Source organism: Alosa sapidissima, chromosome 5 (genome assembly GCF_018492685.1).
Source record: "Alosa sapidissima isolate fAloSap1 chromosome 5, fAloSap1.pri, whole genome shotgun sequence".
NCBI lineage: Eukaryota > Metazoa > Chordata > Actinopteri > Clupeiformes > Clupeidae > Alosa > Alosa sapidissima.
In genome coordinates this window covers 20,371,291-20,399,241 of record NC_055961.1, presented here as the reverse complement: position 1 = coordinate 20,399,241, position 27,951 = coordinate 20,371,291, and the positions used below count along the sequence as shown (strand labels likewise).

The 27,951-nt window shown below is 41.8% G+C and overlaps 1 protein-coding gene and 1 long non-coding RNA gene across 2 annotated transcripts; one reads left to right on the top strand and one right to left on the bottom strand.

Moving 5' to 3' along the window:
• Window positions 1-1,397: 1,397 nt before the first annotated feature.
• LOC121708816 lies at window positions 1,398-27,131 on the bottom strand. Its single transcript, XR_006031768.1, has 5 exons — window positions 26,846-27,131; window positions 20,905-20,909; window positions 14,179-14,184; window positions 13,504-13,511; window positions 1,398-1,408 (listed from the first exon to the last, which is right to left on the bottom strand). It is a non-coding gene; the product is annotated as an uncharacterized LOC121708816 (long non-coding RNA).
• Window positions 19,377-22,028, top strand: ins (preproinsulin). The gene is made up of 3 exons (XM_042091723.1): window positions 19,377-19,519; window positions 21,104-21,293; window positions 21,709-22,028. Exons 2-3 carry the CDS (start codon window positions 21,116-21,118, stop codon window positions 21,888-21,890), a joined length of 360 nt encoding a protein of 119 aa, XP_041947657.1. The 5' UTR covers window positions 19,377-19,519; window positions 21,104-21,115; the 3' UTR covers window positions 21,891-22,028.
• Window positions 27,132-27,951: the final 820 nt, after the last annotated feature.

Below are 27,951 nucleotides of genomic sequence, written 5' to 3'. Positions count from 1 at the left end.
GTAAATATTTCTCTGTGTATTTGTACTTTTACTTAAGTACTGAGATTCAGTACTTCCTCCACCACTGCCAATCATTACCTTAGTATAGGCCTATGAATACTCTCGATATGATACTCTCTATGTAGGTATGGACCCTTTCAATCTGCTCCTAGAGGATTTCCGATTGAAATGTTCAGAACCAATGCAGATACTTTGAAAGGAAGTATCTGCTACAGTAAGCTACAGTAATATTCTACAAAAAGTCGACTTTATGTAAAACTTGTCTTTTTTACTCTATTTTTGTTAAGTTATCATTAGCTCAATACATTTTTCTGTGCCTCCAGAAATGCCTTAGGAATGCTTAGGAATGTTTGTTTCTGCTATAGGCCTATGAATACATACACAACCCCCCCCCCCCCCCCCCCCACACACACACACACACACACTAACACACAGAAACACACACACATGCACACATACACACACAAATAATTTGATAGGAGTCAGTCATTTCCATCTTAGGCAAAGTCAGCGTTTTCAAAACTCCATGTACATCTGGTGGTCATTGTATTTTGCTTTTTATTTTTTTTTGTTTTTTTGTTGGCTGCATACCATATTCGCAACAGCAAATAAATAGTAAATAGTGATTTTTCCCAAATAATTTGCTGTTGCGAATACAGTATGCAGCCAACAACATTTTTATGTTGTATTTCAACTTCTCTCTGTAGATACCGTAACTTTCACTATTGTATGGTAATACATACAGTAAAGCCCAAGACAGAAGAGCTTTAGATTTTGAGCAACAGTGTGTACATGATGTATCCAAAATGTCATATTATGACAAAGTGTTTGCTTCTGAGATGTGTTTATGACATTTTGAATGGTGTGTGTCATTTTGCTGGAGATTTGAGGCGTTTTGCATTTTGTGTAAACAATTGTGAGTTTTGTGTGTGGAGTTTTGAAAAATAGACACCGAGTTTTGAAAACGGGTGTAAACAGTTGTAAAAAACTGTAATCAAGGCATCTAAGTATTTCTTCCAATCTATGCAAACTAACAGATTGTAATGACCATAGCCACCATATTTAAGTCATATATTGCTAAAACCAATTTCCAATCCTGCACAACCAGCGTGTGTTTTCTCCTGCCCAGTTGTCTCCATATATCACTTCTTGTGTGCACCTCTGAGCATCCACCACCTTGACCAATCGAACCACCACCATCTGAGATCCCAATAATGCCTCATCCTAAGAGATGGTGAAACACTTTTTCACTTGAAGTGTTTAACTGGTTCACCACTGTTAGGACATGGTTCAAGCAATACTTATATTATTATACAGTATGTGTGCTGTATGTGTTAAAATATAAAACATTTTACTGGAATGAATCCACCTTGGAAAAACTGAACATGTGAGACCTCTCTCTCGTTCTCTCTCTTGAACTTTTTGTTATGCATACATTTAAAAAAAAAATACATTTACACATTTTTACACATTTTTTCTCCCCACGCTAAAAAGACAGCCACATCATACAGAGTATGTCTGTAGGAAGAAATATACCATGTATTTTATGATTTTCTTTTTTGCAGTGGGAGCCTGCCTTACTTCAGTCTAAAAAGGCTTCAGATCTCTTAGCATTTCAATGCGATAGCCAGAGTCAATGCTTTGTGTCCTCACTCTAAATTGTATAAATGCGCCTTTTGAGTCAAGTTTAGTCAGACTGGCTCTAGGCCTGTGCTCCAAGGGTGTGTCGGTACGCGGCCGAATCTGTTATTGTTTGTCTGCTCATTCTGCAGTTGTGACAAGAGTGGTGATTATCCCCTAACTTAATGTGTTATCACCTCTATGATCAGGGGCCTGGTTGCCTAGATACTGGGTTGTTGATCTCACTTTAGAATGCTGTATCGATACCTATTTCCATGGAAACTACATGTGAGTGCAGAGAAGATTTGTTGTCTGTGCTTATTTCTACTTGGTATGGACCCTTATGTTTGACACACACACACACACACACACACACAAACACACACGCACACAAACACACACACACACACACACACACATACACACACACATTTAGTGTGCTCACATGCATTATGAAACACACAACACATTATTATCATTATGAATAGCAGGGGCAAATTAAAAAGCTTTAGTAAGATGCCTCATAAATATTAAGAGTTTTCAGATTACCTAAAAATGTCCTTTGGGCAACAAATAAAAAATTGTTTCAATCAGCCATATACCTCAGAGGCATCTTGAATAATTTGTTACGGCACCCCTGGTAAACCTTATTAAAAGCTTAGTTTCTGTGTTTGTGCTGTGTGGAATGGATAATCTTCATGCATGAGAACACTAAGGTCCTAGAATCCACAGTGCAGCTAGACCCAAATGAATCTTGTGGTACAATGAGGAAAGGGGCCCTTGTGTGTTATGCCATTGCTGTCTGTCACAGACTGAGCTGTGACGCACACATGCACGTAGCGCGCAGGCGGCCATTTGCCGGCATCTTTAGATCACTGCTGTCCTGTCCTGATGCTACTCATTCTCATTCACCATTTACCATAGATTACTTACACAGGGCCGAACTTAGTTTTTAGAGTGCAGGGAAAGGCCTACCAGCACTTCTAGATGGCTATAGTTTGTGCAGATCACTGATTCAAACATTCACGTAAAATATATTGTCATTCTCATTTCATTCTCATTCTCATTGTTATTCTCATTGACCACCTTTGAAAGGCTAGCTACTGTCTTTGAGTGGCCAAAAGAAGACTGGGCGGTGCACCTGATACATTCATTCTCATTTCTCATCTGTATATTCTTATACAGAATGTTTGAGTCCTTCATGGAGGTGCAACGGGCCAGAGATGAGCGGCTGGATAAGGAGTCTACGAGGCAAGCCCACCAGTTCCAAGTCCTCTCACATCAGGTGAACCAACTGCAGCTGGATGTAGAGACGGCTCGAGAAAGGGCAGTTACATCAGTTCCTTCAGAGCCGCGTGTCCCGACACCTGAAGCACCAGCAGAGGCCGCCAAAGGAGGGAGAGGCTATAAATCAAAGATGGCTAAGCTAGAGGACTCCGATAACATTGAGCATTACTTGACCACCTTTGAAAGGCTAGCTACTGTCTTTGAGTGGCCAAAAGAAGACTGGGCGGTGCACCTGATGCATTCATTCTCATTTCTCATCTGTGCACCTGATACATTCATTCTCATTTCTCATCTGTATATTCTTCGTCTAGTATCAACAAGTAAAATCATGCACACTGGCTGTTAAAAACGTAATTTATTAATTAAACATTTGCTACCAAAACTCCGTAAGCCATTCACTCACCCGCCGTTAAAAACTTACTCCGCGTCGCGTGTGGGGAAACAGATGGACTGTTCCACTGGGAGGAAATAGAGGGGTTTCCTCTATTTCCGGACACTTGGCTTACATGAATACCCTACAAAGGATCAGTAAGCGTTTTTATTGGCCAGGGCTCTTTGCTGAAGTCAAGAGGTATTGCAAGTCTTGTCCCCAGTGCCAGCTATCTGGAGGCAGAGGCCTCGTACATGCCCCTTTGATTCCCTTGCCAGTTGTTGACACGCCTTTCAAGAGGATTGGAGTCGATGTAGTTGGGCCCCTTGAGAGGAGTAAGTCAGGGAACAGGTTTATTTTGGTTATTTGCGATTATGCCACCAGGTATCCTGAAGTATTCCCCCTAAGAGATGTAACAGCTAAACAGGTAGCAACAGCTATGCTGCAGCTTTTCTCTAGGGTAGGTATACCCCAAGAAGTGCTAACAGATCAGGGAACCAACTTTATGAGCAAGATCTTAAGGCAGGTGTATGATCTGTTAGGAATCAAATGCATCAGAACCACTCCTTACCACCCACAGACCGATGGACTTGTTGAGCGGTTCAACCAGACCCTCTTGAACATGCTCCGGAAGTTTGTAGCGGACAGTGGAAAGGACTGGGACCAGTGGCTACCCTACCTTATGTTTGCATATAGGGAGGTCCCCCAGGCTTCTACGGGGTTTTCTCCTTTTGAACTTCTATATGCACATCAGGTTCGGGGCCCACTGGACGTACTGAAGGAGACCTGGGAAGGTGAGACCTCAGGCCAGACCAACATCATCTCTTATGTGCTGAAGATGCGGGAGAAGCTTGCAGCTGCATCCGCCTTGGCACAAGAAAACCTGCAGAGGGCGCAGATCGGCAGAAGAGGTGGTATGATCGGTCAGCCCGAACTCGCTGCTTCCAAACTGGTGACCGGGTCCTGCTGTTGCTACCCAGCTCTGACAACAAACTGCTGGCAAAATGGCAGGGGCCCTATACAGTGACACGGAAGATGGGACCAGTGACCTATGACAGTGGTTTTCAAAGTGGGGGCCGCGAGGGGGTGCCAGGGGGGCCTCAGCAAGTTGGAAGGAAAAATAAAAGCAAAAAATAAATACATTTGAAAAATGTTAAATATACCCATTACTATGAGGGTTGTTATACAATGCCATTATAATAATTTGTCGCATATCTGAATATTATTTTCCATGATAATGACTGGGAATAATAGTAGAGTGATAGCTCTCATATAGCAGAAAGCCCCAAATGTAATTTTACACACTGTATGCTCCATCACAAAGTGCTTGTGGCTAAAATAATTATTAGGATTAGCTTAATGTATTTTTAAATTTGCCGTAGTATTGTCGATGGGTTTAATAACACATCAAGGGGTCCTTGGCCAGAACCTAGTGGTATTTGGGGGGCCTTGTCAAGGAATAGTAAAAGGCACCAAGTCTTTCATGTCAACATGTTGAAGGAGTGGAGTGAGCGGCCGCAACCACAGCCAGAAGCGTCTGCCATGTTCATCCAAGCGGTGGAAGAGGAGGAAGAGTATAGCAAGCAGTACCTGCCTGGCCGTGAGGAGGAGAGCAAGCTGGACCTAAGCCACCTGTCAGAGGACCGTCAGCGGGAGCTCTGTAGCATCCTGCCAGATGAACTCTTCATGGAGAAACCCGGAAGGACTGAGCTGGTGGAACACCGGATTCACCTGAGGGATGAGCAGCTGGTGAGACAGCCGTCTTACCGAGTCCCAGAGCGTCTGATTCCTGTCCTGAGGGAGGAGTTGGACAAGATGTTGCAGCTCGGCGTGATTGAGCACTCCTTCAGCGAGTGGAGCAGCCTCGTGCCCAAGAAGGACGGCAGTCTGCGGTTCTGCTTGGACTTCAGGAAGGTCAATGCCCAGGCCAAGTTTGACCCTTACCCCATGCCAAGGGTTGATGACTTGGTTGAGCGCTTGGGCAAGGCCAAGTTTCTGACCACGCTTGACCTTTGCAAGGGGTACTGGCAAGTGCCTTTAGCAGGGGACTGTAAGGAGCTGACTGCATTTAGGACCCCCTTCGGGCACTTTCAATTCACCGTGCTACCGTTTGGGTTGCATGGGGCACCGGCCACGTTTCAGAGGCTAATGGACAGGGTCCTCAGGGGGACTGAGGGCTTTGCGGCTGCCTACTTGGATGACATCATCATCTATAGCTCAAACTGGGCGGAGCATTTGCAGCACTTACAGCAGGTCCTCTCCTTGGTGAAGGAGGCGGGCCTGACCATCCATCCGGACAAGTGTGCCTTAGCCAGAGGAGACGGCCTACCTTGGCTACGTGTTGGGCCGAGGTGTCATACGACCTCAGGTGGGGAAGGTGGAGGCCATTATGGCTGCTGAACACCCAACCACCAAAAAGCAGGTACGCTCCTTTTTAGGGCTGGCGGGTTGGTACAGACGCTTCATCACCCATTTCTCAGAAAAAGCAGCTGTACTGACTGAGCTAACTCGCAAAAGCTAGCCAAACAGGGTGCTATGGACTGAGGCCTGTGAAGCAGCTTTTAAGGACTTAAAGAACTCTTTGTGTCAGGAGCCTGTGCTCCTCAGCCCAGACTTTGACAAACTTTTCACCTTGCAAACGGATGCCTCTGAGAGGGGCTTAGGTGCTGTGCTGTTGCAAGGGGACCATGGACAGCTCCGACCTGTGGCCTACATAAGCCGCAAGCTTCTGCCCAGGGAGTGCAACTACTCCACCGTGGAGAAAGAATGCCTGGCTATAAAGTGGGCACTGGACTCTTTTAAATACTACTTGTTGGGGCGCAAGTTTGTATTAGAGACTGATCATAGAGCATTGTCTTGGTTGGGCCAAATGAGAGACACTAACGCCAGGATCACTAGGTGGTTTTTGGCAATACAGCCTTTTGAGTTTGAAGTGTTGGGAAATGGAATTGTACCGCTGACTTCCTGTCTAGGGTGCCACAGGGGGCATCTTTAGAAGGGGGGGGGGAAATGTCACTGAGCTGTGACGCACACACGCACGTAGCGCACAGTGCGCAGGCGGCCATTTGCCGGCATCTTTAGATCACTGCTGTCCTGTCCTGTCCTGACGCTACTCATTCTCATTACCGTATGTACTGTTTATCTTCTTAGCATTGTCATTAATCACCATTTACCATAGATTACTTACACAGGGCCGAACTTAGTTTTTAGAGTGCAGGGAAAGGCCTACCAGCACTTCTAGATGGCTATAGTTTGTGCAGCTCACTGATTCAAACATTCACATAAAATATATTGTCATTCTCATTTCTCACCTGTATATTCTTCGTCTAGTATCAACAAGTAAAATCATGCACACTGGCGGTCAGAGGTGGAAAAAGTACGAAAATATTGTACTCAAGTAAAAGTACCAATACCTTGATGAAATATTACTCAAGTACAAGTTAAAATACCGATCTGAAAATGTACTCAAGTAAAAGTAAAAAGTAGTTCATTTAAAATGTACTTTAAGTAAAAGTTACTTAGTTACTTTTTTTTTTTGGGGGGGGGGGGGGCGGGCAGGGGTTCCAGAACAACCAGTTTTATCAAAGACTTTCTAATGAGGAGATACAGCACTCAAAAAATCCTCCATAGTAATGCATGGGGTTAGTTTGTAACACCAATATGGCAGTTGTCTACACATCATATGTCTACAAATATCACAACCCTTCCGCAGCAAAACGTCGACATGTGAATACATTGAGCCAATCATGTGGTGTGTTGTAAAATACATTGAGCCAATCATGTGGTGTGCTGTGAAGACATTGTGCCAATCATCTGTTGTGATCTCGCTGCTGGAGCAAGATTGGTGTCGTGAAGCCTTACGCACACGCATTTCTGCTGAAATAGATGCACGATAAGTGCCCAAAAAGTGTTGCAATATGGCCGCCGAGTGGAGGTACTTGCCTGAAAAGGACGTTGAGAAATGGAGATCTATGTGAAAAATCACCGGAGTTCTCCTTTAAGTTTGAGCAGTAGTTGATTTTCAAAGTTAGTTGCACTCATCCTTGGGTCGCTTTGCAGTGAACAGTAATCCAGCACAACTGAAAAGCCCCTCACAGGCAGCTGAGGCAGGCAGGCCAATATTGAGTTGCAGAGAGTTTTTTTCATATTTGGAAACGAGCAGAAGGTTCAGCAGATTAAAGGGCATCGTACTGGGGGGGAAAGTGGGAAGTATAGGGCCCCAATGGAGGAGAGGGCCCGTGAAAAGTGGAATACAGGGGGCACAACATTTTCACCAGGCATTAGTAACTCAGGTAACTTCACTCAGGTAATCCACACATAAAAAATCCAAACAACTCCATAAGTAGAGTCATATAATGAAGTGGAATAACACAGGGGAAAAGTATTGAACACGCTAAGAAAAAGCACTAAGGCAAGGAAAGGGAAGGAACGAGCTGGAATCTGTATAGAGAGTAGTTATCCTTTCTATCTGTGCAAATTAATATAAGCTTGGTTAGTAGCCTACATATTGATGGGCTATAAAAAGGTTTTTCATTACCAAGGTGTCACACAAGAAACATTTCATGATGGATAAAAGCAAAAAGCTCTCCCAAGACCTTTGCAACCTTATTGTTGCAAAACATATCAATGAAACTGGTTACAGATGCATTTCAAAACATCAGAATCTTCCAGTAAGCAGCATGCAGCATTTCTGACCAGGGAGTCAGAAGGATAGTCAATTCCAAGAGCCAAGGACCACTCGGAGAAAGTTCCAGAAAGACTTGAAGGCAGCCAATTCAATTAAATAGTTCTGGAAGTAACTAAAGATCAGGATTCACAAGAGGGACCCCTGGAATCTGTTTAGAACAATGGGCCAAAATCAGACCTGATACTGCGACCAATAAGTTTTGTCATACAGGAAATGTCTTGAAGCTGTCTTTACAAAGGCTTTTCCACAAAGTATTGAAGAAATTTCAGTAGGCACGTTCAATACCTTTTTCCTGTGTCATTCCACTTTAATACACAAAACTCTTATGTTTGGATTTTTTATATGTGTGTTAATATAATGTGTGGTGAAAATTTCGAATAGACTCACTGGAAGTTTAGGCTAATTACTGAAAAAAAAAAAAAAAGCGTTCAATACTTATTTCCACCATATATTTATTTTACCTGAATATTTTAACTTCCAAATTAAATGTCAAAATGAATGTCAGACGAAATTTAAAGTTTGACTGACTGGATTTTGTATACAAATCATAGTGAAAACTGTGTAAGGTCACTCTCACTCTCCCTTGCTAAAGAGCTAATGGTTTAGTCCGCCTGCACGATTCATAAGGTAGTCTAGGCCTATCTTTTGTTTATGTAGTTGAGCATCGCTAGTAGTGGACCGCTAATTGTTTCGCTGCTGGTGCAATGTCTTTCTCCAAGAAAGCCAAGTCAGGTTACTAAAAACAAAGGCCAAAACAGGAAAAAGAGAGACATCAAAATGAGGGGAAACAACTGCTAATAAACTTCTTTCCAAAGAAAGGTGAGCACAAACGTCAAAACACGAAATCCCATGGTGTTTGCTTAAATATCTCCGCAATCATTAGTGCTAAAACGAACTGAGACAACCGATTGGAATAGCGGAAAATACACTTTCATAGGTTAGGCTAATCTGATGCATTTCATGATCCAGTCTCCATCACTTTCAGAAAGACTGCATGGCGCCAGCTTGATTCATGTCCTGATCATTATCACTAGGCTAGTGGTTTAGGGCGCGATTTTTTTCTCTCCCATTCCGTTTTCGTTAGTCTTAACTTTTTTTTTTACTCAAGTAACGGATGGGATTTTTGATGTAGCGAAGTACAATACTTCACTCAAAATGTAATCAAGTAAAATTTAAAATACAGATTTTATAAACTACTTAAAAAATACAAAATACACAGAAAAACTACTCAATACAGTAATGTGAGTAAATGTATTTCGTTACTTTCCACCTCTGCTGGCTGTTAAAAACGTAATTTATTGATTAAACATTTGCTATCACAACTCCGTAAGCCATTCACTCACCCGCCGTTAAAAACTTACTTCCGCGTCGCGTGTGGGGAAACAGATGGACTGTTCCACTGGGAGGAAATAGAGGGGTTTCCCGGGTTCATTGTGGGGCAGCCCATTGTTATGGGGGTGTTTTAGGGGTAATAAATTAAATGTATTTTTAGGGGTTTAGTAAGATGTTTTTGTACATGTCAATTATTGTATGTGTTTGTGTATTATGTGTTTTCCTGTTTGATTTGTTATTTGGTAATTACAGTGATTAATTAGTTAATTGATTATTTTTGACAGTGGGGTTATCCAGGGGTCGGGGCTACGGATAGCAATGCTCTGTATTAGGCCCCAGAACCTCAGTATGTCAGTGATGGTGGTGAAGGGAACATGTCTGTCAATCGATTGCGGTTAATAGTGGTTCAGGGTCTGAGGACTTAGCCTGGCTACTTATGCCTATTTATTTTCGTTTTGGTACCTGTTTTGTTTTGCGTATTTTTCATGCATGTTTGGCACTGTAAATATTTGCACGATTTTAAGAAAAGATAAAAAAAAGAAAAAATAAACAAAGCCTTTCGTTGAAATCTGTTTGCTCTCCTCCGTCTTCTCCACTGCTGTGGCTATCCTGCCATACTGTCCTTGGTCACTTAGACCCAGCACATTTTTAATTTTGGTCTGGCTGTCAGCTTACAAGCACTGAACTGAAAAGCACCAAGGACTCAGTCATGACTGACACTGGATAACAAAGAAAAAAGGTTTAAAAACATTTTGTCTGCTACTGTGAGTTGTTGTGTCAATTCTGCCAATTCAGAAACTTCAGAAGTCAGACTATCTTTTATAAGGTAATGACTATATGATGACATTGTGCCTATGGGCTAGCACAAAATGCTAGTAGTTCAGTGTAGCTCATTGAGGATGTAGCTCAAAAAATTTAACAAACATGACAATTTTTGAACACTTTACTTAAACCTTGCTTCATAAAACTAACATAACCATGTCACAGCTTTATCATATGGGGGACTTGTAACCTTGAGCAAGGCACCTAAGCCCCCATTGCTCCCCGAGCGCCGCTGTAGCAGGCAGCTCACTGCGTCGGGATTAGTGTTTGCTTCACCTCACTGTGTGTTCACTGTGTGCTGAGTGTGTTTCACTAATTCACGGATTGAAATAAATGTAGAGACCAAATTTCCCTCACGGGACCAAAAGAGTATACACTTATATATACTTTTATATATATATATATATATATATATATATATATATATATATATATATATATATACAGGCTATCTGTAATTTTCTGTCATAGCCTATTGTGTACAGTGTAAACAGGAAGTTGATTGCCCAGTAGGAAGGCAATAGAGTTTATTGAACCCCTGGGTCAATACAGCCTTTGCCTTTAATAAAGTGCTTTCTTGAAGATTCTACGGTCAACATGAGTTTGCCACCAGTGTGTGTTGTTCTGTCAGTGTTTGTGAAGAGTGATGTTTTGTTTTTAGTTTACTTTTCTCTTTCTCTTCCCACTCTGGGGTTTTGAGTTTCTTTTCTCTTTCTCTTGCCACTCTGGCGTTTCCCAAAGCCATAGTTGCTAACCTGTTAGCAACTTAGTTGGTTGGCAATGGGAAATTGCATTACAACCGACAAAGTTGATAACTTAGTTAGCAACTAGGTTTTGGGAAATGCGCCTCTGTAGTCTTTCTCTTTGTGCAGTCACAACAGAGGCATTCTAGTCTATTATATTGTTTGAATAAGCCAACTGCTCACTGAAGAACATATACAGACATATAGACATACTGTCTGAGTAGAATGGCCCTGAGGCAAAGTGAATAAGCACAAAAGAGCAGAATCAATGCCAGCACTCTCATTCCAAGGTATGAGAGATAGTTTGGTGTCAAAAGCAGAGGTGGAAAGTAACGAAATACATTTACTCACGTTACTGTATTGAGTAGTTTTTCTGTATATTTTGTATTTAAGTAGTTTATAAAATCGGTGTTTTAAATTTTACTTGATTACATTTTGAGTGAAGTATTGTACTTCGCTACATCAAAAATCCCATCAGTTACTTGAGTAAAAAAAAAAGTTAAGACTAACGAAAACCGAAAGGGAGAGAAAAAAATCGCGCCCTAAACCACTAGCCTAGTGATAATGATCAGCATGTAGCCTACAACAGGACATGAATCAAACTGGCGCCATGCAGTCTTCCTGAAAGTGATGGAGACTGGATCACGAAATGCATCAGATTAGCCTAACCTATGAAAGGGTATTTTCCGCTATTCCAATCGGTTGTCTCAGTTCATTTTAGCACTAATGATTGCGGAGATATTTAAGCAAACACCATGGGATTTCGTGTTTTGACGTTTGTGCTCACCTTTCTTTGGAAAGAAGTTTATTAGCAGTTGTTTCCCCTCAAAAAAAGTAACTAAGTAACTTTTACTTAAAGTACATTTTAAATGAACTACCTTTTACTTTTACTTGAGTACATTTTCAGATCGGTATTTTAACTTGTACTTGAGTAATATTTCATCAAGGTATTGGTACTTTTACTTGAGTACAATATTTTCGTACTTTTTCCACCTCTGGTCAAAAGAATCAAACCCAAGAGGCAGGGACGTGCACAGGGGGGTTGCTCAGGTTGCCCGGGCAACTGCCCATATGCCCTTCTTGACTCATGTTGCCCTTCCAATGGGGAAAATAAATAAATAAATCGTACAATGGATGCAGAATTTCACGTAGGCCTAGATAAAAAAAAATCGCAAAGCCTCATTCACTTCCATTCGGGCACCGAAAGTGAAAGTCAGTAGGGGAAGGCCAAACTCTGTTTACGTGGCTGCTGCGCTGCACGCGACCGGCACCTGAGCTGACGGTACCGATCCACTTGCACGACACTTCATTTTGTCGTGCCGCATTCCACTCTAGTCCTATGGGTGACGTCAAGCGACTTTAACGCGCCCGCAAAGCATTCCGGGAAGGCAGCGCTGCATTTGAAAATATGTCGCGCGTCAAAAAGCTGGGCGAAGCCCATCTTTATGCAAATGAATCCGTTGAACGCTAGGCGACTCTCCAATGAAAGGACCATAGACAGTAAAAGAAATGGACGAACAGACTCCGTCGTTTTCAATGGGAGGGCACTGAGTCAAATAGAACGATTTTTCAGTTGGTCCCCCCAGTACTGCGCAGACTCACACTTAACTTCGTGACGTTAGCCATCGAACTGAATCTTGTAACTCATATGATAGATACACAGAAATTCTTCTCACACTTCCTACGCCTTCAAAGTCATGAAAGTTAAACATTTATTTATGTATTATTATTAATATCATCCTCACCAAGTCGTGTTAATGTTGAAGCTACCATACATGATCATCTTCAAAAACAGTCAACAAAACAAAAAAGTTATAGCCTTGAAGCTAATCTAACACAGAGCATCAGAGAATAGGTGTGAAGCCTCATGCACCACATTATCAATACAGACCACAAACTTGGTGTAAAAGAAGGAATATGTATCATGTACCTGTAGATAGATAGATAGATAGATAGATAGATAGATACTTTATTGATCCCGAAGGGGACATTCAAAAAAAAAAAAATCCATTTTTCTAATCGAATTACGTAAGGTACAGTAAGCGTATATATTGGGAAAAAAGGAAAAGAGTTACTAAACCACAAAACATGAAATTCAACAAACTTATGTTTTTCTTTCAAACACAATGGTATTATGTTGAACTGACATATTTTGCCACAGCAAAATACCTAGTACTAAGTACTGAACCAGTAATGTAAATGAACACATGGGATGCCTTGATGTCACCATTTCATTGGTTGTTCATTGTGCTCCCATAAGCCTTTCCAAGAACACTGAGATAATCATGCAGCTCACAGTGTTGCCAAAGGTTTTCACATGTACCACTGATGTATTCAATAAAAACAAAAAAAGCCAGCTGGGGTTTTTTTCAGTGTAGGAAAACGTCAGAAGAGGCACAGCTGCTCAACAAAGCCAATCTCGGTCCACTTATATGGATTTAAGGCCAGTAAATGCCAGGGCTGCTGCTTCACAAAGGACAAAGTCACTGGAGAGAAATGTTTTTCACAGTTTTCATCTGGTGAGCACTCTGCTCCCCAGGGGTGTCAGGGATTTTTGCTCCACTCATGGCACCTCCAAAGAACTAATCTGAGAGACTCGTCTCCAAGGGTGCAAGTCCTACCTATTCTTATTATACAGCGACAGGTTGCACTGTATGCTGGGTAAACCATCATTCAATGCAGTGGTTCTCAAACTTTTTCTGTCATTCCCCATTTTGGAGGTGGGGAATTTTCAAGCTCCACCTGACCCCATCAATGGTAATGCATTTTGGTTCCCCGTTGCATTTCCCGTCTGTTTATGAGTCCTATGTTTGTGTGTGGCTGTTTTGTTTTGAATATGATCTTCCTTGTCAAAAAAGAAAGGCATTATTAAAAATAAGCACAAAAAAAAATTGAAGTAGGTGCAGTGTAATGTTGGGGGGGGGGGGGGGTACTTTGTAAATGTACAACAAAAAGTAAATGTACTTTTAAAATGTACTTTTATAAAACTAAATATACTTTGTAAAAGTACTTTATGAAAAGTATATGTTGCTACTTTCCAGTAGTGATGGGGGTTGTTTTAACTGGTTGCCTTGCCATGGTCAAAAAATCCCTGTTGTTCATTATTCAATCACTGTTTTTTCTAAGCATACATATGCACTTTCTGGGCTTTTGCTCTGTAAAAGCAGGGTAGACGGTAGCGCAGATTCAGTGTAAATGCAGAGATGCCAAAGATATTGGTTCCCTCTGCAGCTCTGCCATATGAATAGCTTGTGTACCAGTTTGTTTTCATAATTCGTTTAGATGTTACAATTTGCATGGAAGACAGATAGACACACTTACCACTCTCACTAGCTCTAGGCTATACAGTACACATACGAAATGAGCACGTGGGTTTTACAGAATTTCTGAATATATGACCAACTCCTTTGGGTAGGAACAGACTTGAGCAGGATTCAATGGTAATGAGATTCTATGGTCTCTTCATGCTCCATGAGATGCGTCAGCTTCACCACTCATTGTGTCAACACAATGACAACAACAACCATCTCACTAATCATACCTGGCATTGTTGAACCTCCAGCTAACTGTACCTGTGAGCTGCCGGCTTCTGCATCCATGGCACCAGTGACATCATGTCCAAGTACAGGCAGCGATCAATAGTGTCAATGGAAGCGGAAGGGTTATTTTTATATCACTTTCCATATGTGAAAGGGGACAGAGAACATGGAGCTGTGTACTGTGCAAATCTCTCCCCAGAGCCCAACGATCATGGGCGGATTATGAACTTTTGGACCCCTGGGCCCATGTATTAAGGGCCCCCCACTAATTGTCGTATATGTGGGAGGGGGGGGGGGGGGGGGGGGGGGGGTTTGGGGGCCCTCCCCCAGAAATTTGTTTAATTTGTTTGATGTGATTTCCTGTATTCTGGTGCATTTTGGGGATGGCCAATACTAAATTCAATCAGATTCATAGCCTACATCCTGATTTGTTGATATTGAGGCAATGATTCCATGCAAAGGCTTGGGCTTCAGGGCCCCCTGACCCCCCGGGCCTGGGCCCGGTAGGCCCGTGCAGTAATCCATCCCTGTCAACGATGGCACCTGTGTGCATATTCAGTGCTGTGCAAAAGTGCAAAAGTCTTAGACACCTTACCTGTTTTGCTTTAGCTATGCTATAAGGACCATACATTTATTCATCACTCTTTTCATTGGAATTGTGATTGTGTGTACACAGTATTTAAACTGGTACTAAGGAGATTTTTTACCTTAAAATATTTTTTATACATTTAAAAATAATTATAATAAAATTTCCAAAATCATTTTGATGGCATATCAACTCTTAACAGGCCAAACGGCACATCGCCGCAATAGCACTATGTAACTCTGGCTTGCCGTGGCTCACCCAGGAGCTGACCCTGTGCTGTTGAGAGCATCTTAGAAGGGCGCAATAATGAGGGGTCACCTGAAATGTATTTTATGTGTCTCTGGTGACCTTCATTGTCCAACAGGCTGGCAACACTATCTCAGTTGACCTCGTTGAGGCTCTTTGAATACAAACCTTTGACCATGCCTTTCCCACTTTAGCTGAGCAATGAGCTTCTCCAGGTGTAGCTCATCTATAAGGTCTTCGTCTTTGATCTGTCCAAGTGTTGTTGTCACCTTCCCACTTACAGTATGAACTAACTGACTCCATAACTGGAGTGGTTGTTATAACACTGCAAAAAAATTCTGATATAGAAATACATAAACGTGGTCAACATAACATTGCTAAAACAACAAATTTATTGGACAGTACTGTATATAATGTATACATGGTTAATATATTATTTGGGCTTTTATGCCTTTAATCAGACAGGACAGTGAAGAGAGTGATAGGAATCAAGTGGGAGAGAGAGATGGAGTGGGATTGAGAGATTGCCCGGGTCCATGCAGGCACTTGGACCTAGATGTGGTATGGATTCTGTAGTCACTTGTGCCAGGTCCCTGCGGGCACTTGGACCTAGATGTGGTATGGATTCTGTAGTCAGTTGCTCCACAGCGCAAACTTTTAATGTATGTTTCAATGGGTCTGCATAATGTGTAACTAAACTTTAGAGCAGATGCTAGCATCCATAAATTGCAGCCCCCAGGGATCCTGCTTGTCATGCCTGAGGCTTGCAGGTTTGCATCTCCCAACGTCACAGACAAACACAGGCAATTACCCAGAAGCAAGTCAAAGTGCCATACATAAAGATGCTCAGTGGAACAGAGGAGGTGTGATTGGCAGGAGCTACTTTTGAAAAGAGTTAACTGAAACAAAAGTGATAACCTAGCATAGAGTTAAAAAAGAAATAATATATCAAATAAATATGATGCTAAAAGGAGAAAAAATCAGAGAGAGCAGGTAGGAGGATTTAAAAGGGACTGTGCAATGTGATTCTAGCATTTGTATGCAATATGAGTCACTGTTATGTGTTTTAACCTAGATTAAAGGGACCATCTGCAGATACTAATAGACCTAAATCATGGTTAAAAAATCCAGAACAACCCTGGGCTGGAGTCAACTTTTACAACCCTGTCGAAGGATGGTTGTTTCTTTTTTCCCCTACAATGGCCAGAATGGGATGTGGCTTCTGTTTTACATGAATGGAAAGGGAAAAGGGCCATACACACTCAACACCCCTTGGGTAGTAGGTCAGAAATAATTTTAGGCAATTACGGTACTCTAGAAATACCAGCCCGTCTTTGTCTGCAATGGCCAAATGAGATGGTTCAAAACAAAGCATTTAATTTTACTCGTCAAACAGTTGTTTTTCTGGCAGAATCACTCCTCCAGCCCTTGATGTAAAATCAAAAGGGAGGTAAAAATGCGGTAGAGAGTGGTAGAGAAAAAGAGAGAGAGAAAGAAAGAAAGAAAGAGATGGTGTAGGTCTTTTATAACCCAATAGGTAAAATGCCCATTGTTACTAAAATAAAAATGAGTTATTCTGTAATAATAGCCATAAAAGAGCCTTACTCTTACTGTTTGAAAGTTATTGTACTGTACATGCGCCTGCATGTGTGTGTGTGTGTGTGTGTGGCTTTTCGTAAAAGGCATATATACGAAATGCTCAAATTTATTACAAATAGTATAAATACAATCCAGAATGTAAGTTGTGTGTAAGTAAGTTGAATATAAGTTGAATGTAAGTAAGAAAGACTGCATGGGATAACTGGATGAGACTCCTCAGGCTAATAAGGTCGGGTCAGCACACACTGCTCCCGTCTTGGAGAGGGGCCCTGGTGAGAGAGGGAGAGAGAGAGACAGCAAACCCAGCACCACAAAAGAATGCAACACGGCAAGCACTGCAAACACAAGAAGCAAATACCACTACAGGATACCACTACAAAATACAAATGTTGTTTACCAGTACACACCGAGAAAATATCTTCCTCCATGTGGCACCCAACCCGAAAGGAGCAGTACTGAGTTGCGGATCCGGCCTTGTACAGAGACAGCCTATATGATAGGACAAAAGAGGAACAGCCAGCTCCCAGCACAAGAGCTGTAAGTGTGCGAGCTTATGTATAAGTAGTATAAGTATATCTACTTTTTTGATCCTGTGAGGGAAATTTGGTTTCTGCATTTAACCCAATCGGTGAATTAGTGAAACACAAACAGCACACAGTGAACACACAGTGAGGTGAAGCACACACTATTAGTGTGTGCTTCACTGTGTTCACAGTGAGCTGCCTGCTACAACGGCGGCGCTCGGGGAGCAGTGAGGGGTTAGGTGCCTTGCTCAAGGGCACTTCAGCCAGGCTCACTGGTCGGGGCTTGAACCGGCAACCCTCCGGTTACAAGTCCAGAGTGCTAACCAGTGGGCCACGGCTGCCCAAGCAAGTGATGTTAGTCCCAGCAGTTACAATGAGAGACAATGCAAGAGAGACAATGCAAACAAACAAAATGAAAGCAAACAAACAAACCCAAGAACTAACAGTAAAACAGTGGCTGGCCTGGTCCTTTGCAAGAGCGTTCACTACTCTCCACAGCACAGTGACACAGGAAGAAAGGAACATTCCAGTGCAGAGCATCAGTGTCTGTAGCCCAGCACTCATAAATCTTAAAATCAGGCAGTCACCTCAGTGTCCTCCATGAAGAGTGAAACACATGATTCTAGCATTCACCCTGCATGACAGGGGACCTTAACAGTCACAAAGAGCAAGTGGTGGCAGCAGCAAGAGAATGTGAGCTCTCAACAAACTGCCCCATGCTTGCAGTCACACAAGCCACACTGGTTGCCAGTGCAGGTGGGCACATAAACCAGAAATCCCCACACTATCAAAGAGATGCATTCAAAAGTCCAGTGTGTTCCCTTGGCATTTAGTTGTTTACTTAAGAGTAGCCTAACCAGGGCAGGAGAGACATGGTTTATTTTTACCTTCACTCAAAAAAACTCTTCCATTTGCAAACTCTTAATGCTTTTGACATCTACCTCTGGCGGTTCTAAGTACATCACGGCTGTCTCTGTTGGGAGCAAAGCCACAATTAAGATCAGCCGTTTGGCATTTGAAAATATCAAATGGTAATGAGGCCTAGTCACTTGCCAAAGGTTAAGCATTTTGTTTTACATGTGATTTCTGAATAATTTCCTCAGATGCATATTCATTTACCTACAGTAGAACAGAAGGCAAGAAATTAGGAACAAATGGCTCAAGTAGCATGTACTTAATTGAGCTTAATAAGGTTTCACAGAACCACACCAACTGCCGAATGGTGTGGTATACTCAAGGCTTAAGAGAAAGTTATATCAGAGATGACTTGCAAACACACCTTCAGTTATACAGTAACTGCAGGAGGAGCACACAATTGCTGCCAAAAATAAACGGCCCTGAAATTCTGAAGTAGTCTTGTCAGAAGACTGAAAAAATGTGTTATAAAATCCAACCATGTCTCAGTAAACAAAACAAAAACAACACTCAAGGGTGAAAACATTTTACACAAATGAATGGCAGAGAGAGAAAAGCTATACCAATAATGCACCAAACCACGGCACATTAATGGTTTAAATATTTGTCTGTGGTCACGCATCGCTGAAAATGTGAAGTAAAAAAAGGTGTATAGGTGGAAGAAAAACTGACAAGAAAGACAGAAAATAGAAAATACTGTCAGTTACAGAGATACAAAAAAAAGAAACCCTGCAACAGAAAGAATCTACCCACCGACATCACAAACACATTTTGAAGATGAACTTGAGACAGCCAAAGCATAGGAACATGGTGAACCCATTCACCAGATTGTTTTGTACACTTGTGCACTGGGCAAAGGCATGAACTGTTACACCACAGCACGTGAATCCTCCAGTGCTCTGAGGCCTCACTACTTTAGACCGAGTGTTGGCCATGATGACCAGATCCAGCTAGCGCAGCACAGCCATCACTCTCAGTACGCACTCAGGTGCTTCAAATACGCCCTAATGAGCCAAACGCGCTAAATGAGGCGCACAATTTGCGTCCGACCGGCACTTATCTATTCCGATGGGTGTTTGCTTGCTCAGTCTACTCCTCTTTTCCGCTGACCTGGGAGGAAAAGGCTTGAGGCCAGGCCCTGTGACTGGAGACAGGCCTACATATAAGGCCAGGGCTGCTGATGCTCGTCCTCAGCCTTGTCCATCTCCATCTCCATCCAGGACACCTCCATCTCCATTGACCAACTCAGGTGAGGCTTCACCACATGACATTTAGTGGGCACTAATTGGAATCCGCAATGCGCTCTACTCTGACCATTCTGTAGAAACCATGCAATGGGAACAGTCTGTGATATTAATGTTTCCTCATTTATTGACTCGTCATACGGTTTAATGTAGCAGAAATCAGTTAAGTAATTTGTAGCGTTTTATTTAACACCTAGAGAAATATGACATAGGTTGGCTTTAAATGATAGTTTGTCATTCATGATTTTTAGAAGTTTCATGAAAACTGTCACTCTGCACAAATCCATGTGCTGAGGACCTCATCATCTATGCGCTCACCCACTGCTGCTTGCGTGTTGCGTGCTATTAAATTAGCTAAATGTATTGCCCAGTTCATTAAATTAATGTTACTTTGTGGGTCGCTAGAGGTGAAAGCATAGAGTTGGAAACACAGACGCTTAATTTGTTGCCTGCTCTTGGGTGTATTAACATTCTGCACACAGACAAGCTGAGAAGAAAGCTTTCTTAAAAGCTCTAGCACTTCATCCGCAAGCTGTCAGGCGCAGAATTGAATAATGCAAAGAAACCATTTCAGAACAGAACGAAATAACTGGCGGGGGTGGGGCGATATTTGTGAAGCTGTCATGGGCGCATGTTGAGGTTAGAGGCATGCCAACTCCTGAAGCATTGGGGCCTTGTGGTCTCCCAATTTACATGTGATGATGAAAACATAACGCCCTGTCTATTCGATGCATTTAAATCATGAGTACTTTTCCAGTCTCACTGGAGCAGAGAGGTGCAAACAACTCTTAGGTTGTGTGTTTGATACCTAGGCAGTGTACATAAAAGACTCATGAATTTGTATGAAGGCTATAGCCTACAATGCATAGGCCTAGCTTTGGATAAAAATGCATTACATGTGCTAAATGATTAAATGAAAAATAAATGATTATTTACAAAAACTTTTGTACAATAATGCAGTACTTCTGATCATTAAATCTTAACCATTGGATTATGCACCCTTTCCTTTGGTCCTTATATTAATCATAACATGTAGTTTAGAGATATATATGTTTTGTTTTTGTTTTATACAGTGTATGTATACAGTTTAATGTTGTGTTGTTGTTGTTCACAGTAAGCTACCTGTTTTAATTAATTACTCTTTGCTTGCTGGTGTGTGTGCTTGTTCAAGTTCAAGTTCATGTTTGATTTAATACTCACATAGCAGTTTTACCAAGACAACTGAAATACATGAGGATTTACATTATGAGCAAAAGAGTTAAAAAAGGTTATATAAGTTAAAATACATACAGAAGTTTAAAGGGGTGGTTCAGGTTAATAATTTATTTGCCTTGGGTGTACTGTGGAGTGGGTAAGACTGTTTTTAGTGGCAGGCTAACATACTGTTGACTTGCGCTAGCCTAGCACCTGCGAACTCTGCAACTAGAAGGACTGGATGAAACGTGTTGAAAACGGTCTCCACTGATAAATATTACACTTGCTAACTTGGAAATGAGGTCCTATGTCCAAAATCCTGAACCACCCCTTTAAGATTAGTTATAAGGTGTTTAAAACTGTTTTAACACCTTTAACATTCTTGTGTGGGACAGTCCACTGTTGCCATGGCTCTCTGGCTCCAAACAGCTGCTCTGCTCATCGTGATGGCTCTGTCCACCATGGGCGGCGACGCCGCCACCGCCCAACACCTGTGCGGGTCGCACCTGGTGGACGCACTGTACCTGGTGTGTGGAGACCAGGGCTTCTTCTACAACCCAAAGAGAGATGTGGACCCACTTCAGGGTAAGACAACTGAACAAATGAAAGAGGAAGAGGAAGATTCAAACATCAAGGAGGAGGGAGAGAGAAAGATAGAAGGATGTAGAGAGAGAAGGACAGAGAGAGCCAGGGAGAGAGAGAGGGAGAGAGAGAGAGAGAGAGAGACACTTTCCCAGAGAAAATACAAAATAAATGTGCTAATGGCAGCAATGCATGAGCGCATGTTGATCCAGATCTCTGGTGACTACTGAATACATTCTGCTAAGCACAGAGAGTGACATTTTCACAGTTCCCATTTTATCACCGAACAGCACTGCACAAGTGCCTGTCTGTGTTGTGGTTTTCTAGTTCTGCCAAGACAATTTCAAATATTAAAACACAGTCCACTGATTCACTCATTTGAAATGTGAAAAAGTAAAGCCTTGTTTTCTCCTATTAGAATTCCTGCCCCCCAAATCCAGCCAGGACAACGAGGTGGCAGAGTACCCCTACAAAGACATGGAAGAAACCATGCTCCAGAGAAGGGGGAGTGTGGAGAGGAGAGGGATTGTGGAGCAGTGCTGTCACAGGCCCTGCAGTGTTTTCGAGCTTCAAAACTACTGTAACTCTCTCCAAAACTGAATCACTTCAAGCAACGTGCAGCATGTGATGAAAGAAAGAGAAGGCAAATGGCCTTGTCCATGCTTTTAATAAATCAATGAGAGGTTGAGTCATTAGGAGAACCATGTCAGCCATTTAATAAAGCTTTTATCATGCTTTTTTCTGGTGTGTCATTAGAGAACAAGGTCTGTGTATGTGTGTGTGTGTGGATAAAGGGATGGGAGTGGGGTTGGGTCGAGGGGTTGGTTAAAGAGTGTTATGAAGATTGTGTGAGGTTAGTAAGAGGTTTGAAAGATGCAGCCTTAACAAACCACATTTTGTATACACAAATCAGTGAAAATTGCATATGTAAACGGCAAAACAAATAGTACACCACAGATATGAAATAAACCAGAACTACTGTACTGTATGCCAGTGAATCTTACTCCTTACCACCCTACCAGTTGGAAGGGTGTACAAATGTAAACCATCATGCCGCAGTGTTGCTGCAGCTGTTCATTAAGTACTGTTAATAAGGAGCTGCATGACATCTGGGTCCACCATTACACATCTCTGCATGCATTACCATTACAGAAGAACCAGAATTATTTCTGTGTGTGTGTGTGCGCTTGTGCGTGTGTGCATGCATGCATGTTTGTGTGTGTGTGTGTGTGTGTTAAGTATGTGTTTGATAAGCATCTGGGATTACTCAGGTAAAGTGCTCCTCAGTCTAATCAACTTCTCAATGCACTATATCCTCATCAACATAAAATCCCTTGATTACACCTTACAATTAGTGGAAATGTAACCTGATAATTCGTGGGTTTGCAGAGTTCACACTCTCCAGTCTCTCAGACGTGGGCAAGATGAAGACAGGTTACACTTCGGTTATAACTTCTTTATTCCAACCACATCAGACAAGCCAACACACAGTAGCCTGCCGCGCGCTCCCTTCCCAACTCAACTTCTTCTCAAGAACTGTCCGGTGGGGAAACCACTCCCCTCGGAACCAAAACACCCAACACTCAAATGTATGGGGAACTAAAATCCTAATATGTTAATCATTCACTAATACATTGACAGAATAATGGAAGAAGACTGAATTAAATAAAATTACATTAAACAAAATAATAATAATATAATAAAATCATTGTTTACAGAAATTTCCTTTAGGATAATGCCAGCGAGGGATTTCCCCCCACGTGTCATAAATCCCCTTAATAGGGATGAAAGAGTAGGTGCACATCTTCTAAATTATCTAATGACATAATATCATGCTGTTTGTGATAGTGATCATGTTTGTCTCATGTTAAAACAGAATGCAGACTGTTTTTTTTTTTTTTCCGTTCTGTCTGTCTCCCGCTCTCTCTCTTCTGCTATCTCTCTCTATTTCTGTGTGTGTGTTTGTCTGTGTGTTTAATTTATTCATTTCTTTTTACATCAACAAATTGATGTCAATGTCAATTCCTGAAACATAAGCAATGCATGAATCGGGGCTTTTGAAAAAAAATCGGGGCTTGAGCCCCCGAAGCCACCCCCTCGCTCCGCCAATGCATGACAGTCATGATAAATGCCACACAACACGGATAAAAACAGTGTATGTGGGTGTGTGTTTGTGACACACACAGATATTTTCAGTCTGCAGTTGCCATGGCATTCTTGATAACTCTTGCCTGCAGGGCTCCGAACCGGTTCAAGGAACGAAAAAGAAAACCGTAAACGAACGTAATTTTACGTAATTTTACGAGGAGCGGAAACGGAAACGAAACGTTATTCTGAAATCCACAAAACCGGTTAATAACGTTTTTTTTTCGTTCTCTATATAACAGCCTAATAATTTGATTTCTGCAGTTTAAAAAAAAACACACGAATAAATGGACCTTTGGTCCAAATGTGTAGCCTATATTTTGTCTTGCTGTTGTAATGTAACCTATCCGTCTGCCACTTCGGATCTTAGGCCAGCTCGTAGCGTAGGCTACTGAAACTGATTTGGAAATTGTTTGTAGCCTATGCGTAATAGCCTATTTTGCCTGTCCACGCCTTGTCGTTTTAAAGTCGGGATTTAAAATGTTTGCGCAATTATAGCCTATTCTATGTAGAAGAGTTAAACAGCAAATTTGAGATAGGCCTTGTCAGCAACAGGTTCGTTTATAAACAGGGTTGGAATTATAGCGCAAGCCTTTGAAGATCTCCATATGGATAAAACAGGCTACAACCAGGTAAGGAGTTTAGCACATATCCAGAAATATTTTTGATAAGAAATTATTTATAGGCATAGGTTAGGCCTACAGTAAGTCTGTAGGCTATGGGATGGATAGCCCATCTGAATGTTTTTGGATGCCGCCTGTGATTTATTATTTTTGGGCATAGCTACGGTATAGGCTAAATCAAGGGGAAATAATGAGTATGTCTATTCTAAGGTAAAGTCCACAAAAATAGACTTGATAGGCCGCATAAACACTGTCGGAACTTTAAGAACGAACGATATTTTGCGTTCCGAACCGGTTCAGGACCGATATGTTGGTGGCGGAACGCATACAAGAACGAAAACGTTAAACATAGGCCTACCTGAACCGTTCGGAACGGAACGTTTGAAAAATAATTTCGTTTTCAAGCCCTGCTTGCCTGTAGGCCTATTCGACCCTGAGTGAACACTCTGACCCAATGCATGGGAACTGACCGCAGAGATTAGAGAAAAGGCAGGGCCAAACAGATACTGGATTTTCAGATACTGGGTTAAAGGTTCCTCAGATTACCTCTTTTACCTTAATAGAGTGGGTAGTTTATGAAAAGTCATTCTGTTGTGTCGAAATAATATGCTAAAGCAGAGGAGAGCAAATCACAGTTGGAAGGGTGTACAAATGTAAACCATCATGCCACAGTGTTTCTGCAGTGCAGCTGTTCATAAATAATAAGTCAATACTGTTAACAGGGGCGCAGCTACCCATTTTTTGACAGGTATGCATCAACAATATTGCCCCCCCCCAAAAAAAAAACCCCCACAAACACAAACAACTAAAGTAAAACAAAAGGCCAATAATTTACACTATTAGTGTATAGAGTGTATTAAATATTTTTTTTTAAGAAATGCTGCCAATTTGATGTTTGACTTGATGAAGTATTGATAAATGGTGCATTGTCACTTTAAGAGAGTCTAAACGGTAGAAACAATAGCCTTGTTTGTTTGCCAGCTGTTGCTTACAAAGGATCCAACTCTAGCCTTGTTTGTTTGCGCCACATTGACAACGCAATATTAAGTTATTACAAGGATTCTATTTCTACAGTATTTTTAGCCGCCGACAGCTTTTTTTTGCTGTATTCATCTTTTTCCAGACGGCAACTCACTACTCGTAGGCCTACCTGCTCGATCAGCACTCACGGCGCCCCCCACTCCCTCTTCTATGTCAAAATTATATGATGAGATAGGGCGTCTACTCTAGCCTGCAGTCCTCTAAAATGTTATATAACATTGAGAAAATGTTGAAATGATTTAGAAACGCACAACAGTAGCTACATATAGAAATATTTTTTTTTTTACCATCCCCCCCACGGTGCTGCGCCCCTATGCGCCGCATATAGCACATACCCACTTTTTGCGCCACTGACTGTTAATAAGGAGCTGCAAGACGTCTGGGTCCACCATTACACATCTCCACATGCATTTCCATTACACATCTGAGGACACACTGACTTTAGTCCTCCTCCTTACCTTCAAGGCCCTACATGGCTCTGCCCCCACATACCTGTCTGAACTCCTGCATACTGTCCTACACACACCCTGCGTTCCTCTGATCATGGCCTCCTCACTATCCCCCAAACCCGACTCCGCGCCATGGGCGACTGAGCATTTTCCTCAGCGACCCACCGCCTGTGGAATGCTCTGCCTCAGCAGGCCAGATCTGCTGCCAGTGTCGACTGCTCCAAGTCTCTCCTCAAAGCCCATCTGTTTAAGGATAGCTTTTAACCTATAACCCTACATAGACCTTCTTTTATTGTCCTTTTGAACTGCTCTCTACTCACTTTTTAATTGTACTGGCAAAAGTATGTTTCTATCCACACATGCGACTGCCTGTACACCTTATGTGTGCCTCCCAATTTGTATTCTACTTTCTTACCTTTTATTTATGGACCCTTTCAAGAGAGTTCCATTATCAGCATCATAGTTGGCCCCACAAGACTTCCTTTTTAACATTCCATATGTTATCTTAATGCAGAGGAAGTAGATTGGGGCCCAAATAGAACGTTCAAGCATTGTTTTTGTTTTTATTGTTGAAAGGGTCTATAATCCTGCCTGTCTCCCTTTTTTACCCTACAATGTTCAGTGCTTTGAGTACATGATGAAGAAAAAAAAAAGAAAAACAGCACGTGGGCTGAGACAGTGCCGCCCACCACATCACTAGTAAATGTGACCGTAAGCAGTAATGTCAGAGCTTTGCGTTTCAGCTCTATGACGTGCTGTGCACGGATGGCAACATGGTGGTCGTTTCAGCTCCATGACGTGCTGTGCACGGATGGCAACATGGTGGTCGTTTCAGCTCCATGACGTGCTGTGCACGGATGGCAACATGGTGGTCGTTTCAGGTCCATGTTATTCACAAACTATACATATCAGCCACAGTCTTAATGCAATTTTATACAGTTTGCCTTATAAAAGTGTGCAGTGACCATCAGTGGGAATGGTACATAAACAACCAATATACAGAGTAGAATAATAGATTTAAGTATAATATAAATTAATGGTAGGAGTTTGGGTCTAAAATGAAAGAGTTAGTAGCAACCTAAAAGGCATGCAAGACCTTGCACACACCATTCAGAGCTTTTGGCAAAATTGTCATCAATGTTGTGCTTTGTAAAGTTCTCTTTTATTAGCCGTGTCCTTACCTTCAAAACACAGAACTGCACTGAACTATATGTGTGTGTGGGGGGGGGGGGTACCTGTGTGTGTGTGTGTGGTGGAAAATTGAGGTTAGTAGAAGTATTCATCATCATGCAACAACACATCATCAGTAGGGTAAAACTAACCTGTCTCACGACGGTCTAAACCCAGCTCACATTCCCTATTAGTGGGTGAACAATCCAACGCTTGGTGAATTCTGCTTCACAATGATAGGAAGAGCCGACATCGAAGGATCAATACATTACACATAGCAAAATGTGTTTATCTGTCCTATGCATGACCACATACCCTCAAAATCTGTTTGAACTAGCTGCCTGATGAAAATCACTTGTCAACAAGTGGTGGCTGTTTCTTGAAACTCACTCGGAATGTTAAGTTCAGTCTGCTCTGATGAAAGTGACCCGGACCAAAACAATTCTGGCATTTGGTATGCCACAGCTGGGGCAATGTTACTCCTTCACTGTGATTTTGCAAAATGCCCTGGATTCTTCTGTATAGCTTTTATGGTCATGGTTATATGATTTAGCAGTACAAATAAAAACAATATAATAGTTAAATATTAACATTGAACTGTTGGTAAGATAAGGAAAATAGCAATAATAAACAATAATCACTTGTTAATAAACAAATATCACTGATCAATAGCCTAATGAATATATGAATGATATATAATAAACTAATTATAGCTCTGCAGTGCCTTGTGATCAGGCATTAGCATAATGAACATACAATTACAGAATATACAACAAAAAAAGAGCTGACTATATTATATAGTTTCTTTAAAAAAATAGATTGCATTATTTATTGCATACAGCTGTCTCTGGAGTTGGGGTCTGATGGAGACACTGTGAATCAACTCTGAATGTAAACTAGATATGACCGCCACCCAGTCCAGCACATTTTTTCCACAAAAATAAATCACGGTGAAAGGCCTATATGATTCTAACTGTCTCACTAAATTGCATTATCCACACTCAATTCTCACTGGTATCTGCTAGACAATAAGTACCAAAACATGATTAGTTCATAGATTTCACATGTAAAATTAATTTTATACAAGCCCACCTCCATCTTGCCTGTTCATAATTCTGAGAAATTCTTGAATTGTGTGCATGTACGTTTATGTTATGTGTGTGTATGCGTGTGTGTGCGTGCTTGTGTGTGTGCCTGCGTACAGTATGTGCCTGTGCATGCATGCGTACATAT